This window comes from Neophocaena asiaeorientalis, unplaced genomic scaffold, assembly GCF_003031525.2.
Source record: "Neophocaena asiaeorientalis asiaeorientalis breed wild unplaced genomic scaffold, Neophocaena_asiaeorientalis_V1.1 scaffold280, whole genome shotgun sequence".
NCBI lineage: Eukaryota > Metazoa > Chordata > Mammalia > Artiodactyla > Phocoenidae > Neophocaena > Neophocaena asiaeorientalis.
This window is the reverse complement of record NW_020185321.1, coordinates 573,870-596,348: the sequence shown is the minus strand read 5'-3', so window position 1 is coordinate 596,348 and position 22,479 is coordinate 573,870. Positions and strand designations below refer to the sequence as shown.

General features: G+C 33.4%; 1 protein-coding gene across 1 annotated transcript in view; it reads right to left on the bottom strand.

Moving 5' to 3' along the window:
* Nucleotides 1-22,479, bottom strand: part of URI1 (URI1 prefoldin like chaperone) — a 66,860-nt gene that overhangs the window by 26,484 nt on the left and 17,897 nt on the right. The window contains exons 2-3 of the mRNA XM_024734096.1: nt 13,463-13,497; nt 1,056-1,134 (exon numbers count right to left, since the gene is read on the bottom strand). Of these exons, the coding sequence (XP_024589864.1) occupies nt 1,056-1,134; nt 13,463-13,497 (114 nt within the window). The remainder of the gene's footprint in view (nt 1-1,055; nt 1,135-13,462; nt 13,498-22,479) is intronic.

Sequence of the window (22,479 nt, the reverse complement as noted above, 5' to 3'; positions counted from 1 at the left end):
CTATTTTGTAAAAAAAAAAAGGGGGGGGGGGTCAAAAAAATTAAAAACACTAAAAACTACATTTTATAAAGCAGCATTAAAAGCTCTGTGTGAAGGTCCTTTTTATCTCTACACTAGGAAAAATAAAATGTCAATTTCATGGAAATTTAACATTATATTAAAATTTCACTGGGAAAACCTATAGAAAGTTGTTTTAGGTTAATAAATCAACATTAAAACAAGAAAAGAGCATATTTACATATAGCTTTCAGAGAAATTAGTGTTGCTTCCGAATGTTTATATTTTTTGCTCATTCATAAATCTAAATGAAAGCAAACTAGAAATAAAGTGTTAATAAAGAATAACTTTGATTTTTAAAAACTGAAAATTATTTCTGAGAAAAGTCTCTTTTTTGAGCGAAACAGGAATTAACAAATACACAGCTTTAAAGGGTTTACAAAATTTATGAAATATTTGAGCTGGTATAATAAAGAACAATACATTTTCAAAATATTTGGGCTAATTTAATTAAGAACACAGTCTTTATGAAAAAGAATATTTATGCAATGAAAGAATCTATTTCAGGGCTCACGAATAGACTGCTATGTTGATATGAAACATCATGCAAAACAAAAATCAGCAGCACTTTTTTATATAAAATCAATGTTCTAGGGTTTAATTCTGTGAATAACACAACATTATGGTCTATTCCTGCTCTGGCTAACAGGAAATGACTACATGCCATATTTCTGTTGCAATTAGTTTTCTAACATAGTAAATTTGCATACCAAATATGTCAAATTTTACGCTAACATTTATGCCATCATAACATGATAATTTAATATAAATCTGAAAAAAGGCAAAGTACATACCAACTATTACTACAATTAGTGTATTATTATAAAGTAAAACAAAAACAAACCTTCCTTGCTATGGCAGCTACCTCTGATCGAGGCCATCAGGAAGGCAATTTGTGAATCAATACACATAAAGCAAAGAAACATCTTTTTACTCTACACAGTTAATATCTTTACAAAAAACAACATATTACTTTAAAAGAAACACACCAAACATACCATGATATTATAAGACAACTTATCAGGCAAGGTACTGAGTCTTTCTTCAAGGGCATTATAGTCATTATCTACTTTCTTCCTGTTGACAAAAAAAATACCAAATACTAAATTAATACACAAATTAACAATTCCTCAAGTAGCCTATGTATCATAAGACAAGCTAATCAAACACCTAGTTTTAGCAATTTAAAGATTAAAGTATTTTTTAATTTTAAAATCATGTTTTTACAAAATTTAGCAACAGCATTATTCCACCATACATTTATCAAAAAATTAAGACTCTCAGGGACATTAGCTTTTAGATGTAGGACACACACATCTTGAAAATTAGTGTTTCCTATGGTAGAGGATCATCTGAATTAAACAAGATTTGGAAATTAAGGGAGACAGTGAGTTTGGAGGGACACGGGCTCAAGATGAAGGAAGAAGAGTTGATAAAAGCTTTTGAGTGAACAAACACTGTTTTTGGAATAGAAATCACGAACACAAAATAGGATCAGATGCTTCAGTTCTCCTTGGAAAACTTTAGGTTGAAAAATGTGGTAGAGTCATCAACCCTTCAGTTATTCATACTAATGTTATTAAGGTGAGAGACAATCAATCAGGGGCTAAAAGAAATTAGGTAGAGGTAATATAAAAAGCATTTCGATTGGGCCTTGGTGTCTGTTCCATGTTTTATCTAAACAGAACTACCTAAATAAAGTAATTTCAAACCATTAAAGGATGTAATTCTGTAAGAGCAGAAATGGTCATATGTTTCCACACTGTGAACCCTACTCAGTTCTCACACCTGCTGGAACTGAACAGCCCTACAATGCGATACCTCTTTTCAAACCTTCTCTGGATATGAGGTTTCCTAAGGGTTGCCTGCTAGGCTGCAGGCTGCAAGCAAAACCAGAGCACTGAAATTTTTTTAAAGCAGACAGGTGGTGGTCTCAATTTTTAAAAATAACAAAAACAAAAAACTCATCATTTCAGCAAGTAATTTAAAAGAACATGTAGATATTGTCGAATTAAAATTAGAATAAATTGCAGCATAGATAATCACTCTCCAGATAATAAAAATGGCTGCGTTATAAAAACCATGGAATTGGTTTCAGTTTACTCCTTAGCTCCCCTAAAGCAACAGTAACATAATAAAAATCATCCCATTTAGTCTTAAAAATATCAAGGAATTTCACATATACATTGTCATTCATCCTAAAATATTCCTGCAGTAAATGTCACTTATCAACATTTTCCTCTTACAAAAGAGAAAACAGAAGGAAAATGGAAAAAACCACACGTTTAAGAGAAATTAGATCTGCTCTATCAAGAAGAGGTAAGCAATAAGCAATGACCTTAACATGGTCTTCTGACCTGTATTCTTTCAAGCAAGGCTTTTCATTTTCTAATGTTCTAGTGCTTTTAAAGAATTTCTTCTGGAATCCTTTTTTATAAATAAACATAAAATGTGTTTAAGGCAAAAATGATCCTTCTGGATACATTTTTATATGAATAAAATGTTAGGAAACTTCATGAACAGGGCTATATACCAGAAAGAACATGGCTTTGAAGTCAGACCAGAGGGTCAATCCCAGATTCATCACTTAACATAAACAAATTAACCCTAGTCTTAGTATCTTCAATGGTAAAATTGGAATAATGCCTAACTATTGCACAGATTCAAAGAGGACTAAATATAAACGGTCTAACACCCTGCCCAGCACTGAACACCTACATTGAGCATCCAATGACCCTTTTTCCATGAAGTATCAAAGAAACACCAATTCTAAAATTTTAAAGAAAGACTATATTACCCACTAAAATAATTCTACTTTGTCAAATTCATTCAATTTGACACAAATAGCACAACTTACTGCTAAAAGTATAGCTAAATGTAACAATTCAGGAAGCTTTTGGAAACAGGATTGGTGCAAGTAATAAATGGGATACTGTCCATAAAGATCTGATGTGACACAATACCTACACACAGTGAACTCAATATTAAATCTACAAACACTAGCAGTTTTAGATAAGTAATTTTACAAATGCTTAGATGTCTAAATGTTCCTACAATTGTTAAACAGCTAGTATTCAAGTTAGCATTCAATATATACTATTCCAGTAAATACACCTGAAAAGGGGGGGGACTTCTAACAAAACATCTCTTTTATATATTAAAAGAACAGTAGGTTCAATCAAGGTACTACAAGAGATCAATAGCAGTATTATTCCAAAGCACGTATAATTCAGTTTTAAACTTATCAATAATTCTCTCTAGAACAAAAATGTGGACATATTGGAGAACAGTTTAAGACTGGAGTTGCTATTTCTAAATTTTGAATTGTTTTCTAAAAATACAAAAAGAAAGGAGAAGATAATTTAAAAAGCAGCTCATGCAGAAATCCTTTTTGAAGGGAGGCAAGTAGGAGTCAAGCAGTGTCTTTGGGAGAAATTATGGCTTGAGGAACTCTCTCCCTTAAATTCCCACTAGTGGAAATATCCAGCATCAAGTGCCTGGTCAAACAGTTATCTCCAAATAGTCCCTCTCATACTTAGGGCTTAAATAATCCCATTAAAGATCACAAAGCCTATAAAACAGAAAACACAAAAATGACTCTAAGAACTAATGTGTTATGGAAAGTTGTACCTATCTTTATTTGTACCAAAATTGAATAGATGTTTTTCTCTTTTACCACTGAGAAATATATAACTAAATTTTTAGAGACTGTAAAATATGTAGTCAAAGAAGGGACTGCTTAAAATAATTTTTTTTCAAATAGAAAATAAAACCCAGATATAGTTAGGATAAACCTCTCAAGCCTACTTATTTATTCTATATAGACCTCTTTGTTTGGCTTCACCATATCTGATCCTTACAGATTAGGTTCAGCCTTCAATTCTTAATTTAAAAGAATTATCCAATAAATAAGATTTAATTTGCATCAGATATCCTCATGCAATGTTCCTTACAGAAAATAAGAACTAAAGCACTGCTATAAGGCATATAAGAAACTTTTATAATCTTCTTTCGAGTCTTGCTAATCATGTGCTATAATATAATAAAAGCCTCCTGAGAAGCATCTATTGTTACTAAAAAGCAGCAGCAAAAAAAAGGACATAACTACAAACGAGCCTTAACCTTAAGGATGAAGATCAGGACAGATCTCATGAGAGATACCTTATTTTCATAAGGTTATCAAAAGTATGAGAGGGCTTCCCTGGTGGCACAGTGGTTGAGAGTCTGCCTGCCGATGCAGGGGACACGGGTTCGTGCCCTGGTCCGGGAAGATCCCACATGCCGCAGAGCGGCTGGGCCCGTGAGCCATGGCCGCTGAGCCTGCGCGACCGGAGCCTGTGCTCCGCAATGGGAGAGGCCACAACAGTGAGAGGCCCACGTACAGCAAAAAAAAAAAAGTACGAGAGACAGTAAGTTAAATGATGTGTATGCTCAAGTACTTATAGGTGAAGTATGCAGATGTCCACAATTTACTGTCAAATGCATCATAAAAAAATGGATTAAGCGTTGAGGTATGGATAGATACGTGATCAAGATTCATCTATTTAATTCTTTCAATTTTTCTGTATGTTTGAAGATTTTCATAATAGAATATTAAAAAAGGAGATGGGAGAAATATGAGAGGAACTCCTTATTTTTAGTCCTCTACTTAAATGCAAAGGATAAAAGAAAATCTTTGTAAAGCAAAAGAAAAAGTTCTACATCCCTTCTTTGAGACAAGTGATTAAAGACTACAATTTCCAGCTTTCAATAATAAAAAAGGAAAATAAAACAAATCACTGAAATAAAATTTTGTTAATTTTCACTTTAATGTATGAAGTTGGAATAGGCAGAAAATAGACATTAAGCCCATTTTTAAAAAATCTTCTCTATCATTCTCTTTACCTAATATCCTAAACAAAAAAGCAGAAAACACAAAGAGATGCTTAAAGGGAGAAAGGGAAAAGGGCTTTACATTAGTATTAATATTTGGGCTGATCTGGGGCAGAGTTAATGCTTTTAAGTTTTTAATTTAAGAAATTATAAAACCCAAAGATTTTGGAATATATATGAATAAATATACAATCTTCTTTAAAAATGATTTGCAGTCCATCATACCCACTCTAGAATGTCCCATTAAGCATCCAAGAAACCTTTGTTTCACTTCAATTCACCATTTATTGAGTGCCTGCTCTGCAACCAAGCCTTATGCCATATGCTGCAGGGATCATCACTCAAATATAGCATGTCTTTTTTTTTTTGCAATGCTTTTCTGTTAAAGATCCACTGGCTTGATGGATGCCTCGGTTTTTACCTCAAAAATTAAGAAAATAGAGGAATACTGAATTCGGGCATTGTAAAGAGAGAAATCTTCTCGTTTCTAAAGAAAGGAATTACTGATTTTTTTAAAGTATCCTCTTAAACAGCATAAATTATCAAGGTTATATTAAGCAATAAAAACATTCTTGAAAGACGGATCTACATTGTTGTGCCTTCTGCAATCTGATGGGAAGGGGAACACTTTTAACAATTTAAATGTATCTGTATTAAATCAACAGCATTTAAAAAAATGGTCATGGCAAAATAAAATACTATCAAGATAAATGATAGTATTCAAAATTCAGGCAATATGGTCTGATATTCCTTCTTCTCAACTCATACCTAGGAAACATATCAGAAGATGCTGATGAAATAATCCATGTTCTTTATATTTTATAAGTCTATCAGAAAACTTTACACAGCAAAGGTGGGAGAGAGGAATTTGTGCCCTCCACCAACAACCATGCACATGTAACTTCACACTTGTCAGTTATCATTGGTACCTGTTTCTTCATCAGTATTCTTTTGCTCTGAGAATAGAATGAGATGTGAATTCAAAGTAAGAAAGTTTAAAAGTTATATAAAAACACATTACTCTAAGTGTGAAAGAAATGCCCTCAAAGTGCCTAAGTCTTAGCTTTAGGTGATGAGTTTATAGGCAATTTTTATTTTCCAAATTTTCTACAACTGATACATATTTCTGTAACACATCAGGAGAGACTTTTAAGAAAAGATGACTTTAGATGTGATAATTTATAATTGACTTAAGCTTTGAATGTTTGTGCCAGTTTCTACTTAAATCTAAGCTTAATTTATAAGTTTTATCATTTCAATTTCTTGTTTTCTATACTTTAGAAAAAAAGGAAACTTTTGTTTGTTGTTCATAACCCTTTATGGTCACTGATACCTATAAAAAACTGATAAAAACTCTAGATCTTTCCCTGAGAAAAAGGCCTTGTATTTTGCACAAATTTCAATAGATCCCTTGAGGTTACTGTTTCTTTCAAGAGGTCTTACGTGAGGAAAAAAATAGCAATCCTGGCTCTGAACGCACCAAATACAAAAAATCCTCAAAATTATCTATAACTTGCTTGATTTAAATAAAAAATGGGAAAACTATCACCAATTTGGTCATGAGTTCAAAATAAATTAGTAAAAAAGTTAAATTGTAAACATGCCTAATTTTTTTACAGCTTACATTTTCCTTAGTCATACACTGATAGTCACAACTTCTTTTGTCTTTAGTACATCAGAATTTAGACTTTTGTATCTCAAAACAAGAGCATGAACTCTAGATTATTGCTGAATGATACCCCTCTCAGTCAAGCATTGCTGCTGCAATATTTACCCTTCATCCTCAGTGCTCTGTGCTTGAAAGTTTTATTGCATACTGCTCTCATTTTATAAAATAAATAAATAAAAATGAATGAAAACCGAAAAAAATCAGAGTGCAAAGAAATGTAGTTTTCAAAACTAATACGGTTAAGACAAAGATGAAAAATCATGAGGTGTCCAAATCGCATTGAGGTGTAGCCTCAATCAGATATATCAAAATACTCACTGGACTTAAGCTGACTGTGAGAAACTGTGAACCAAAATATACAGACACTGGAAATACATTCAAAGACTATGTTCTAAATGATGAGATGTCATTAGGGATTTTTTTTTATATATACAATAGCTTAAACTCTTTGGGGGAAAAAAATTCCCCTATAACATATAATTTTGCCTTTTATTTTCAGAAATGCGTTAAGTATTAAACTAGTGTGGTTTTTCCAAAAACATGATACAAAGGTGAGGGGACTCCTAGAAGTTAACAAATTCTAATTACAGTTTAAAAATAATTAACTCTTTTAAAAAAGAAAAGAAGGGCTTCCCTGGTGGCGCAGTGGTTGAGAGCCCGCCTGCTGATGCAGGAGACATGGGTTCGTGCCCCGGTCCGGGAAGATCCCACATGCCGCGGAGCGGCTGGGCCCGTGAGCCAGGGCCGCTGGGCCTGCGCATCCGGAGTCTGTGCTCCGCAACGGGAGGCCACAGCAGTGAGAAGCCCGCGTACCGCAAAAAAAAAAAAAAAAAAAAAAAAAAAAAAAAAAAAAAAAAAAGAAAAGAAAAGAAAAGAAAAAAACCCTAAGCATTTACAATTTGACCACAATTTGACATAAACAAGAATTAAGAAGCTGAAGGGAATAAAACAAAATGTCTTAAAAAGCGAGAGGGAGAGAATTAGCTTCTCTTCAGAATTATGAGTAAGTTTATCTTTATTCTTTTATTTCTACCTTTCAGTAAATATGTATTCATTTTATATTCAGAATAAAAAATTTTAAACTTAATACAGATTTTGTTTCTTTAAAAATCCTTCTTAAAACATTCAACTTGAATCTTTTTTTATCTTAATTTGCTTTGAAACATCATACACAAAAATTTCAAAACTTACTTAACATCCCAACCCATGTACTAAAACATGACACCAGAAAAAAAAAACCTGAAGAATGACAGAGAAGGGGGTTTTTATGTATGATTCCTGCCTCTTGCCCTTGCCCCTAAAGACATTTTCATAAATAACAACAGAAATCCCAATAAAAGTATGTAACATCTTCAGAAAATTGGAAGATTTTATGACACATAAAAATAAAAAAGCCCAGAGGGCCTGTACAAAACAGTGACTGAAAACTCTGTGGTCAGTATAATGAAGACTCTGAAAAATACGGTTGCCAAACTTACCTAATATTGAGGAGTGAACTCATCATCATGAATAAATGTTTTTAAAGTATTAAAGGTATGCAGATCGATATTTCATATAGTATGCATAAAAAATAAATTTTATATAAGCATATGAAGGCAAGTCAAGAAAACACTGTTTCAGGTAATTCATGGGAAACACACTACAAAACCACAGCATTGCTCAGTGCTTTTGTGGGGCAAGGTATCCCTCAAAAACATCAGGCGTAGATATAGATATTCACCCATTTGTATTGACTAACTAGAAAGAGGAACTGAAAGAAAGAAAAGTGGGGGGGGTGGGGGAAGAGAGAGAGAAAGAAAGAGTGAGAGAAAGAGAGAGAGGGAAAGAGAGAGAGAAAGGGAGAAAGAGAAAGAAAGAAAAAAGAAAGAAAGAAAGAGAAAGAAGGAAAGAAAGAATAAAGAAGGAAAGAGAAAGAAAGAAAGAGAAAGAAAAATCATCAAATCTTCACCTGTGATTTTTAACTATTTAGGCATGCTCTCTTGGTTATTTCTCACTATATACTTTGACTATAACCTATGCTAGAAACTAATTACTTTTCTTAAAATACTATTTTTTTCCAGTTTCCTTTGAAAAATAAAAAATGTCAAGTTTGCTTTACAATCCCCCCTCTCAAAATTCACATTCTTCAGAATTTTTACATCCAAATTTAAAGTTATTCTTTTTAAAAGTAAACATCTGAGCAATATAAAATAGCTTTTTCTATATTTTCATTTAAGTTTGCTTCAGGTAATTTCATAGATATCTTTACTACTTAAAATTCTCAAGATAATTTGCAGGAAACAAGACTTTTTTTTTTACACAATTCATATGCATATAATTTATGATTACAAACAGTGCCTAACATACAGATGATTTGTATGTGCCAGGCATCAGATACCATATTCCATTTAATTCTCACAAATCAACACAAGTAATGAGACTTCTTTTTTCTGTGGGGCATGTTCAACAGAAGTCATCTATAGTGCATTAAAAATGACCATAAATTTTTTGTCACTCCTCCCACCAACATGTGGAGTCTATTTCCCCACCTTTTGAATTTGGTCTAGTTTTATGAGTTCCTCTCACCAACAGAATGTGGCCTTGCAGCTTCCATTCTTGCTGCCCTTATAGCATCATGTAAAGTAAGCAAGATAAAAGAGCACATGGAGAGTGAGGCCCAGCTAACAGCCAAGCACTAGCCACCAGACTTGTGGGCAAGGCCATTTTGGGCAACCAGCTACCAAAAGGCTGCAACCACACGAGTGAGCCCAAACAAGATCAGAAGAAAACAAGAGGTAAGTTCAGTCCAATATGCACAACCAAAGAACCATATATAGGTAAATGGTTGCTGTTTTAAGCCAGTACATTTTGGAGTAATTTTATTAAAGAACAATAAATAATGGATACAACAGCTTAGCAAGGATGTATTTTGAGTTGTATAAGTCATACTCTCAGTCATGTGGCGATTATTTATTTAAAAAAAATAAGTACCAAAAAATATTTGGTAACTCTAAAAATCAGACATTTGACACACAATGAAGTTCATGGGAACATAAAGAATAGGAGTTAATTAATGACTGAAAACAATCTCCAAAGTAGAGTATTAAATGTACAGTGTACAGTGTGATTTCATTTTTATCAAAGAGTGGGAGCATAATATATATAAATATGTGGATGAATACATATACGTACATACATACACACACACATACATACACACACCCCTTGTGCAAATAATTTCTGAAAAGATTCGCAGGGAACTGGTAAAGAGCAGTCATTTACCAAGAAGAGAAGTGAGAACTGGAAGACAGGGGTAAGAGGGAAACTACATACCATTTATACCCTTTTGTACTTCTTAAAGTTTGAACTATATAAATATACTGCCCAATTTCAAATTTTTAATTTAAAATTTAAACAGCTAATATGCAATCTTCTATGTCTTTAGGATATATACTGAAATATTTCCAGATGAAATGAAATGCTTCAGAGTAATGTCAAAATGGAGGTGGGGGTAGAGGGTAGGATAGGCTATTTTAAAAGGAAACAAACAGTTCAGATGCAATCATGAGTTGATAATCATTGAATCTGAGTGATGGGTACATGTGGGTTCAGTACAGAACTCTGTCACCCTTTGTTTGAAATTCTTCATAATAAAAGTTATTTAAAAACATTAATATAAAGCTTTAACAATACCACTCAGGAAGCCATCTCTCCATCATGATATAAGAAGGTAACGGCGTGAATACAAAATATTCAGGAATATTTACAAAGCTTTGGAGGGTTTTTTGGTTTTTCCTTCTTTCTTCACCTGACAATTAGTTAAACTTTTCAAAAAAGATTTCAGAGTTACTATTGATATTTATTGAGTACCAGTGTGGATGTTCTATAGACATTGTCTAACACTTTACCTTCAAGTTAAGTAGTTATCATCATCACTTTACAAAAAGAAAACTAAAAATCTCAGTCATTCACCCAAGGTGACAAAGTTAGTAAATGACAGGATTCAAATGTAGGTCTGTAGCTCTAAATCCCATGTTCTTTAGGGAAGAATTTAAAAGATTAAAAATTACAAACAGTCTACAAACAGAATAATCAGCCCCTAGTGGATCAAACACTAGGAAGTACATCCACATTTTAATGAGAAAATAGTGTGTGGATTTTATAATGCCTTATTTCCTGAGTTAAGTAAAAAGGATATAAGGAAAAAAAGTTGTACCTAAAAATTTTCTTAAATCTTCATTAAATTGAAAACCACTATTAGCTCTAAAAGTGATGTACAAATTCTCAACTATTAGGCTCAAACATTTCCTTTTTATCTGTTATTAATTAAACAAATACTATAAATGTCTTTAGATCACCAAAGTTCTGAGATTTAAATTAATTTTCTGGAAGAGATTTCTGGGGTTAGACTCCATTGCCCCAGACCATTTTTACTCCTACATTTCTACAAATATTTTTACTTTGTGGCCTACATTCTTAAGAAAAATTTTAAGGTAAAATATTCATACTCATCCCTTAAAGCATCCTTTAAAATTGCACAAATGAGCATAAACATCACTAGCGTAAGACTACATTTTTTAAAAAAACATGTTATTTTGCGCCTCATTATATTGGTATATACTCATAAAGAAGGGTAACTTAGGTACATGAATTGTATCTTAGACTATGCTAATGCCAAAGGTAAGAGTGAAAAGCAACATGCTTTTAAAAGCAATGCATGAGACACCCTTAAAAATAGCTCCAGTCTCTGTTCTTGCTTTCTATCTCTAACCAAATAGCACAAAATTATTGTGATTTCCCTGTTTAGTGCCCAACTATGAATTTCTCCGTGGCAGGGTCTTTCAGTTCCAAACAGCAGCATAATACTGGCATATGGCAGAAACTCAATCGTTGTTTGTGGAATTAAGATAATAAAAACATCACAAGAATTCCACAATGCTCCCTAATAGCAATTTCCTGGCTTTCAGAGGAATTGGAGACACTTGGTTTCAGTTTTTTAATATAATAAATCCGTGAATTCACTGGCCATTTGGATTCTAGCAATATCAGACCCTCATTAAAAACAAACATAGAAGTCTGCTTCCTGAGCCGTATTAAAAATAATTCAGAGGAAAAAGCAAATTCTAAGTGGAAAAAATTATTTTAATTGTTTAATGTATAGATAAGGTCCTATATTACTTTAAGATATGTGAAGGTAAATATGCTAAGCTGCTTTAGTTTGGAGAGCTATGAAAAACTGGAAATTGAGACTGAGTCATGTGAACCTGCCCTGAAGTAAATGTTGCATTTCTGTCTGTCAAGCTCATCAGATTTGTGTACTGCTACATCACTTATAAAAACATTATAAAAAAATTAAGCAAATATTTGGTCTTTACTTACTCAAACATTTATTAAGTGCCTATAATGTGCCAAACACAATAGGAGGTGCTGTGGATAAAAGGATGAAAACATGTCCCTTAGCCTTAAAGAATTCTCAGTCTGGTAGGGAAATAATCTTAAACCAGAAGCAAGTTGTTAGTCACACATTTGTGTAAATTAATATCTATTCTGAGTAAATCAACCTTTTACTAATTTCGTGAATTCCTTACCAAAACCAATAAAGTCCACATTAATAAAACTTCCCTTGGGAATTATCTGTAAAATGGATCACTTTGGCCAAATTAGCAGGGGGAAAATAGTTAATTCCTTGACCAAGGACTCACATTTCAAGTTTTAACCTGGACTGAATGTAAAATGAAAAGTGAATGGTCCATTATGGAAATACTGACAGACTTAAACCACCAGTGGATGCAACTACAACTCTGCATTTATTGAAAATTAATGAAGTCCCTGAATTTTTATTTATAAAGTGGATATTATTTAGTTTTAGATTATTTCTGCAAGCCAAAAGTCAGAATTTAATAAAATGATGTGTACAGATTGCACCGATTTTCACTCTTATCCACTGCCTGCAGCCTATGTGCATTTAAACCAAAAAACATTTGATATACACTAACTATAAATTATTTCCTTGGAGATCTCTCAGGCATGAAGAAAAAGCCTCTTAAAATAAATTTAAAATATTATATGCTTGATGGTGTATAACCAAAGGTTTAATCTCACCGCTAAAGGGGCAGTTACCATGATTTTGCAATAACCCTGCAGACAATAATCAAGACAGCTCTTGTTGTTCTCTCACTAAAATCTTCGTAAACACAGCATGGATATATTGTAATTTGATATCTGTAAGATCAACAGCTATACCTCATGACAACTCATAAGATTTTATTCACCATTAAATTGAGCATTTTCCTCACAAGACACAGGAAAGTGTGTTATTTACCAAGCATTGTCCCATTAACTATAGATTAGCACATTAAAATAGATATGCTTGCTTTCTCTCTGCACTCTAGAAAAGTGTGGTCTCTAAATCAAGTTCTGAGATGCAGGCACTTAATTAGATTTTTCAAACTTTGGGAAAATGTATCTGTGCATATTTCCATCATTATTTTAAAACAACTGATTCAAATTATTATTCTATTACATATATAAAAAATAGTCCCCAAATAGAGCTATAATTAGTCAGATTCAAAAATTCCTCTGTCTCCGCTTCATAATGATAGTAACACTATTCGAACTTTAAAAAAAAAAAAAAAAGACCAGAAAAGAAAGGAAAAAAGAAAGCAATTAGAATAAACACAAATGGTGACACAACTTCAGGAAATCAGGGAACATGTAATTCAGTAAATGATGAAAGACAATATAAATTAGTATCAAAAGGATTCAAAATGGAGATTACTAGAAGAATTCAATTATGGGACACAAAAAATGTGTATGCTTTATTTAAATACAAATAGATGACCTCATTAGTATTTCAGAAATGTAATAAAACCATCTTTCACTCACCAATGCTGGATTTTCTCTTGGCAGTTAGTGACCACCTGTCATGAAAACAGATAACTACTCATGAAAAAACAGGGCTATGCACAAAGCTACAAAATCATTCTATCAGAAAACTACAACAGTGGCTTTACAGATTTAAAAGCACCTCAATATACATTTTTATTATTTGTCAAATGCACAGAGATGTGAATGTTAGTTTTTAAGCAGCACACTTTATCATACCCCTCTAACACAGGCTGATAACTGCAGAACAAATTACAGCTTTCCGATTCATACATTGGTACAAAACCCGCTTCATAACTATTAGGTGACATATGATATAAGATAACTAGTATTTTGTACAATCTGCAGGCCTGTTTTCAATGTTACATATTTTGTAGAATACACAAATGTTATAAATAACAAGAAACCAATGTAACATCCACATTTCATCAGTTAAAAAAAAAGACAGTAGTGAAAGTACTTTATTTTGTCAGTATATCTCCAAATGTTTTCACCTGTAATTTTTATTCTGATGCACTGAAAATGAGTACAGTGATATTTTTCTACTACATTTCAAGAAGAAATACTTGGGATAAAGAGATGCTCTGAACAGCCAATTTGGCCCCCCAGTGAATTATGATAAAATTTTAAGCACTTCATAGCCAGCTTAAGCTATGCTTGTAATACTAAAACAATGAAATTAAACATAAAAGCTATTTATTTGTTTTCCTTGGAGATATTTCAACAGATTCTTAAAATGCTCAGAAAACAAATTAAGAACACTAACCAGTAAGGAAAAAAAGAACACGTGAATGGCAATTTAAAAAGAAAAAAACAGCACTGTTTTCAAAGATTACTAATGTTTTTAAACTGCCCATTAATAAAAAATTTTAAACAGTAATCTCAAATACTGTAGCACCATTTTAGAGACAGAGAAACTAAGGGATAAAAACCAATATGCTTAATATAATGTCACATGAAAGACACAGCAGTATTACATGGTTTGAAACACTGCTCTTGTTCACTGTTCTAAATACCAATATTGTATCTTATATAAGCTCCATGTTTCACCCAAAAATCACAAGTCTTTTTTTTTTGGCCTGTCACTAAATTCCTCTATTTTATAACATTTAATTCCTGACGTAAATGTCTTCCTTTAGGACATTTTAAATAAATACTAAGGCAGCAATTCTGTACCAAAATGCATGCTGTAATCAGATACCCAACCATACTACACATTAACTCGGCATAAAAAGTCGGTTTTAGAATAAAGATCTCTCAGTAAGTATCAATCACACAGCAACACTTAATAACAGTGATAATGTACAATAGAGTACTGACTTTACATCTGGAAGAGCCAGGCTAAAACTACATCAATCCATTTCACTGTTTCTGATTCGGCAGTAATTATAAAATAGACAAACAGAATTAAATGTAAATTGAAAAGAAAAAAAAAATCTTCATGAAATCCTTTTTATAAAGTTTCTATTTAACATCCCTATTAAAAGATGAGACCCAAAAACAGTCAAGATGCTTTCCAATCCCAATGCATGTGTTTCCAAGCATGAAGTGAGCCAAAAGCACAAAAAGAAAAGCCCTGCAAACCATAAGAGCAGAATGTTCATTAACCTCTACATGATAATCCTTTCGTAGCTGCATATTAACTAGTTACATATTCATAATCATTTACATTATTTAGAGGACCTTCGATGAAATTTTCTATGCAATATCCATTAGTGACAATGTTAAAGGTTATAGAAGATAAGTCTACTTAATGTTTCCAGGAAGCCTTTTTAATTAGTAAATATGTAAATTTGGCACATATGCTTTTTATGTTTAAAAAACAGGTTCCTGGTAGAATGGCATGTATTCTTGCCATCACCCCTCACTATTTAACTCTCCACTTTGCTGTAGCTATCTTTCCCCCATCCCTTTTCTTTCCTAAAATAAGTGTCCCCAAGATATTCACGGATAAAAAACCAAAAATCCATTTCATAATTTACAAGAGAAATTTTCACCACCCAAGTACTGCCTTCATTAACGTCTTTATTAGTTTCATCCAGGGTTTGGAACAAGAGTCTTCAGTTAGACATTATCCAAATGTAGGCTAGATATTTTGAGAACCCAAGAAATAAAGGAAAACATGAAAGAGGCAGGTATGAATACATACAATAGCCTTCTGATGGTACGTCTACAGTTAAATCTTTGTTTACATGATTTATATCCACCTAATTCCAACAAACATTTGAACCCAAGCAGCTGTATTTGTATTTGAGATATCTTTCTAGTTTTCTTTTTTATGGCAAATTATTCAAAAAGAAAAAAATTAGTAAATTTTTACAGCTTAGCTGCCAAGGAAATTTGTGGCAAGGATAAAATCTTATGATTCAAAGTTGAACTTATCTGGGTTTTAAAATCTTTTTTTTCTGTTAAGTTAAATAACTCCAAATAACCTTATTTCTTCTGAAATGGACTCAGATTAATTATTATTAAATAAAGTGACTAAGATAGTAAGCCTGGTTCTAAAAGCAAAACAATAAAAAACATTTCATTACTTTGTTGTCCTTCACACAAGCTTTTTTAAAATAAGATGGCAATCGAGGAACAATACTAGTTTATTTTTTTTAAGTTAATCTGCCAAAACATGCAACTATTAATCCTAAAGCAAAAAAACTTATTGAATCATTTTTATAAAAATAAATGGTTAGGAGCTTCCCTGGTGGCGCAGTGGTTGAGAGCCCGCCTGCCGATGCAGGGGATGCGGGTTCGTGACCCAGTCCGGGAAGATCCCACATGCCGCGGAGCGGCTGGGCCCGTGAGCCATGGCCGCTGAGCCTGCGCGTCCGGAGCCTGTGCTCCGCAACGGGAGAGGCCACAACAGTGAGAGGCCCGCGTACCGCAAAAAAAACAAAAACAAAAACAAACAAACAAACATAAATGGTTAGTAGGCTTCAAGTATTAAAATGATTGACCTAGTAAATACTTTAATATAATCACACTTACAGCCAAAAATTTATAAGTAAAATATGTACTTCTGCAGTAGCACAACACTAAGTCTGCACTAAAGAAAAACGACTATGAACTGATATACCACTTAAAAGACACATTCATTCTACCATTAGGGGTCTTTACCTATGGCCTAAGAATCAAAATCCTATGGTACACTTTCTTTATAACTCAAAATTACCCTTCCCCTAAGAAGTAATAATAACAGTGGTAAATGCCAAGACTTCACATGATGAAACAGTTCAATTAGGTGGGTCTTAACCTCTTCCTAAAGAGAAGAAACCTATGTTCAGAGATGGAGTAACTTCCCCAATATTATATAACTGCCCAAGAACTGATAAGAGATAAAATCAGTTTTAAAAACAGGTCTAGGGCTTCCCTGGTGGCGCAGTGGTTGGGAGTCCGCCTGCTGATGCAGGGGACACGGGTTCCTGCCCCGGTCCGGGAGGATCCCACGCGGAGCAGCTGGGCCCATGAGCCATGGCCGCTGGGCTTGCCCGTCCGGAGCCTGTGCTCTGCAACGGGAGAGGCCATGACAGTGAGAGGCCCGCGTACCGCAAAAAAAAAAAAAGAAAAAAAGCAGGTCTATCTAATCTCGAAGCCCATACTCACTGTATTAGACTGCTTTCAACCATCATGAATCTTACTGGGTAAAAGGAAAAGCAGCTGTTTATATCTGCAGTCTTTCTTAAAACACTGACTGATGCTGCTACTTCTCCACTTCCTCCACAAATCCACTCTCACACACTAATGAGACCTTACCAATAATGTCAGGAAAAGCAAATAAGCTTAACTGACCAATACACTAACAAAAATCTTTATTCCTTCCAATGCCTCATACAACTCCTGGCCCTCTCAGGTCAAGCAAAGTATAAACAACAAGTTTTCCCAAACCCCATTTACACGTGTGTGTGTGTGTGTGTGTGTGTGTGTGTGTGTGTGTCTGTGTGTGTGTGTTGGGGGAGAGGGTAGTGGGATAGCCTTATAATTACTATCACATCTTATCATATTTTTAAGGCACTTTTAACTAATCGAGTTAGATGCCCAGGATAACAATGATAGCCTACCCAACAACCTATTTTTCTTTAGGTCAGTGTCCAGCTAACATATATGTGCATTCAGTTAAAAAATACTTGGTAAGTTTTAAAACCAATGAACTATATAGAATACAGGAATAATTTTCCTTTGCTGTTTTTCCTCAGAAGCCACTTTAAAAAAATTATTATAAAGAAAGGAATGAATGACTTAACATGTATTAAGACCTCCATTACTTATTTCCATTTGTGCTATTTGTTCCAGTAACAGACCACAAGGGGGCATCAACCTAGGAGTTTTCCAGGGTAAGAACAGTGCCACATTAAAACTAGACTAGAATAGAAAGCCTAAAAGGGTAAGTTTGCATGTACTTCTCTCAAAAATGCTTCACTTTACTTCTAAAACTTTTCTCACTGTATTGCAATTTCAAATTATCCCTGTACAGGTTAAGGTATGAATTAACAATCTGAGGATTGTACTAATCCGAGCTGTCTACATTTAACTGGTTTGCTTCTCTTGCTAGATTATGTCTTCAAAACAGATCATATAATTTTAAAGCTGCTGAGTCAAAAAGGAAAAAATTATCAGTGGTGGCTAAAACCAATAGATACTGGACATGCACTATTATCTTAAATGGTTGAAAGTAATTTCTTAAAGGACATATTGTCAATTAATCAAATAGATGTATAAATGTCATTACCAAAATATATAAGAAGTACACTTCAACAAAATTAGTAAAACATTACAGGTCTTTTAAATAAGCCTCTCTGCAAAGAAAGGAGGAAATGACTACAGGTTCCTAAAAAATAAATAGCAATAAGCAGTAATAAACTACAATAAACTGAGTGTTTCTGTATAAAAACAAATTTACTTTTTAAATATGCTGAAAAGTGAAAATAACAAAGGTGGGCCTTCTACTACCAAAAGTTAACTCCAATTATAAGCCACTGCTAAAACGCTTAAATGTTTTTTTTTCCAAAATGTAGATCGGATGGAATCAAAATTATCATCTTAATCCTTACTTTTACATTTAGCCCTGTTTTCTCCTACCCAGGCTTCTAATGCGTTTCTCATAGTCAAACACAGTCTTTCTTTTTACACAAATATTGGAACCACTTTTAACATGCTTTGGTATTGTACTTCTCATTCCCTTGTTAGTTTTACCTACAAGTTAGGGCTCTTTTCAATTATTTATTATTCATAATACCAAGTATTCTAATAAATATACAGTTTTCTTACACTGGTAATTTTTAAAAAATTTTATTGAAGTATAGTTAATTTACACTGTTGTGTTAATTTCTGCTGTACAGCAAAGTGATTCAGTTATACATATACAGACATTCTTTTTCATATTCTTTTCCATTATCACACTGGAAGTAGTCAAGACTGACAACATATATAACATCCAGCGATATTTCTAGGAATGAAGCCACTGACATGTTTGGAGGGTTCTGTTTCTGGTATTATTTGAATTAGATATCCAGGAAACTCTAATTGTACTGGATGAAAGAGCAATGAGATATGGGCCAGATCTACTTTATTCACCAATGTACCCACCGCCATACAGTAAGTGTGCAACAAGTCCTTTTAAAGAAGTATAGGTCTACAATCACTTAGCCAAAAACCTCAGGAAAAAATGTTTCTCAACTTAGAACTTTTTGTAATTTAGTAAGGTAATACATTACACGTATCATACTTTACAGAACACTTGCAAGGAAATATATGAATGTTCAAAGTGGAATAAAATGCCTCACTCAAATTAGTTCCATTGACAAATGAATATGACAAAAAACTTAGAAATAACTTTGTTTCAGTTTTTTAAGACTTCTGAATTACAGACAGGAGATTGTGACCTGTATTTCTGAATGTGACATACTGCCTGAATTGTAGTTTGCCTGCCTATTGTTTCACTAGAGATATCAATCATTTCCTCTCCACTCCCACACCTTACTCCCTAAAACCCCACCCTCCTCTCATCTACAATAGGCAGAGGACCCCATTTCTCCATCTGCAACCAGTGTGAATGCAGAGGATCCACACTAATTGGGCCAATCAAGTTTACCCTGGGCCCAGACAGAGATTGAGGTGATTACAGATACTGGACCCAAAAAGGTGACCACAAAGGGATTTGCACAAGCTAAATCTAACAAAGCTGGTCTACGAAGTAACAACATAAATGTACAAGAAAACAAAACACACACGCACAAATAACTCTACCCTAGTTCCTCCTGACTTCTTATAGTAAATATTTTCCAAACTTTCATTTCTGTGGTTTGTAACTGATTAAGAAAGCTTCATAAGTAAACTTGCTACGTAGAAATGAGAATATGCCTGTGAGGATCTCAAAGAAAACAAATAATTCATTAAAGATAACGGCAGAATGACGGGGAAAAAATATCCTCACAAGTGACAAAACAAATTGAAATGCCACCCTGCACCAATTACAGGAATAAATTTTTATTTTAAAGTAACACTGCCAACTATCAGTGAGACTATAGCAAAATTAATATTAAATCACTGCAAGTAGCTATGTAGCTTAACTCATTCCAGACTTCTACCTCCAAGTAGGGAGAAAAAGCTGATAACAAACCAATAATCTCTCTGAAAATTAGAAAAGCCAGATGAATATAAAATCATCTCTTAAAAGGCATCTAAGAATTGCCAAAGCAATGAGAACAAGAGGGACTAAAATTCAGGAGATAACTGTGGAGAAGTGAGTTGATCCTTTTTTCTTGGACAAATCTAGGCACAGGGAAGAGGCTGAGAACTGTTTTTCCTGAGCAGAAATTTAAAGTAGTCTTGAGAAGGCTGTAATAACAAAATCAGAGACATGAGCGGTCTTAAGCATATGGTTGTTTTCTTCTTGTGATGTGCCAAATTCTGAAGCTGAAAAGGCCAAAAAGCTAAACTGAAAGTGTGAAAAGCAGAGCTCAGGGGAACTGATGAAACAAAACTTCAGAAGCCTTTAAGAAAAGAAACGTGGTGAACAAACTAGGTTTTCAGATGAAAGAAAGAAGGAATCAAAGGTGGCTGATACCTTACTAAAACAAAACCCACCCTGCACTCCATTCAGTACCTGCCTGGATTAAGGTATCCAACTCCTACTTTATCAACCTAGCAGAAGAAAGGGTGAAACTTCTCCAGAGAAAGATATCACCTTCAGGCGTATCTACAATTTTAAAGATACTAAAAATATTAATATTTTATTGTAAATACTTCAGGAGTATTTACATTTCTAACATTTAACTAAAACTAACCAAGTTACCAAGAAATAGGGCCATACGAACAAACATCAAGAAGAAAAGAAGAAAAAAAAAAACAAAACCAAATAAATATGCAATCTACATACTGGAGTTAATAAACTAAAACATTAAAATATAATTATTAATATGTTCAAGAAAATAGAAATACATGAAAAGATGGCACATTTCACTAGAGGTTATCTATACAAGAAAAGAATCAAAAGGATAATCTTTAACTGAAACGTCTAAAATGAGCTCAATAAACAGTGTTAACAGGAGATTAAACACAAAAGTCAGAATTTTGAACTGGATGACACATTGATAAAAAAAATACCATAAATAAAGCCCAGAGATTTAAAAAGAAAACATTGAAAATACAGAAAAGACCAGTAAGAGACATATGAAACACCGTATAACGGAAGATCCACAAAGAGAGGGAAGAGAGAATGTGGTAGAAGCGGTATCTGAACAGATCTTGACATGATTTCCTAAAAATGAGAGAAAGGTATTAACCAACAGATTTGAGAAGCTCTAAGAATCTCAAGCAAGAGACATTTCTTTTAAAAATTATATAAAGGCACAACATAGTTACACTGATGAAACCGAAGAAAAAATGTTATAATCGGCATGAGGGAGAAAGAGCAGGGAAGAGATACAGTACCTTCAAAGAAGCAACAAGAAGAGTCAGAGCTCGAGCTAACTTCAACAAAAAAAATGACACAAACTGGAATAGAGGATAAAATCTTCAAGTGTTGGAAAAAAATAACTGAAAATCTATAATCATGTACAGAGCAAATAGATCCTCCAACATGAAGAAAAAATAAAAACATTTTCACACAGAAACAGAATTCTGCACCAGCAGATTTTCACTGGAAGAAATACTACAGGTAATTATGTGATGTGACAGAGGTGTTAGCTAACAAGCTAAGGTGGTAATCACTGTGCAATATATAAATGTATCAAAACAACACACTGTATACCTGAAGCCTACACAACAATATATGTTAATTATGTCTCAATAAAGCTGAAGGGAAAAAAAGAACTACTGCAAGAAGTATTTGGAGCAATAGAAAAGCAGAAAGAACTAAAGAGCAACTGTATAGGTAATTTTTTAAAAGGTACAGATAAATCATATTGGTCACACAGAACAATTAAATACTGTATTGTAGTGTTAAACACAGAATTAAAATGCACAGAAGCAACAATGCAAGAAGTGGGATGAATGAATGCATGTTGCAATCTCTAGGAAAAATTTCCCCAATAAAAAAGGATAATAAAAAAAGCTTAGTAAAAGTATATAGTATATTTAGTGCTAACATATACATAAAATAGAGTACTAAGGTACCACGGTGAAAAAGAAAGTATCTTCAACAAGTTAACAGAGGGGAGAAAATACAAGAGGATGTGTCTGATTAAATCAAAGGAACGTGTCCAAAAAAGCAGAGAGAAAAAAGAACATAAAAGTGGGTCAAATAGACAATGAGAAACCACTTCACACCCATTAGGATAGCTATTAAAAAAAGAAAGAAAATAAGGTATGTTGTCAAGGATGTGGAAAAACTGGAACCCTAGAACTCTTGTGCACTGTTGGTGGGAATGTAAAATGGAGCAGCCACTGTGGAAAATAGTATGGTGGTTCCTCAAAAATGAAACACAGAATTACCATATAATCCAGCAATTCCACTTCTGGGTATATACCCAAGGGAATTGAAAGCAAGGACTCAAACAGATATTCGTACGCTCATGTTCACAGCA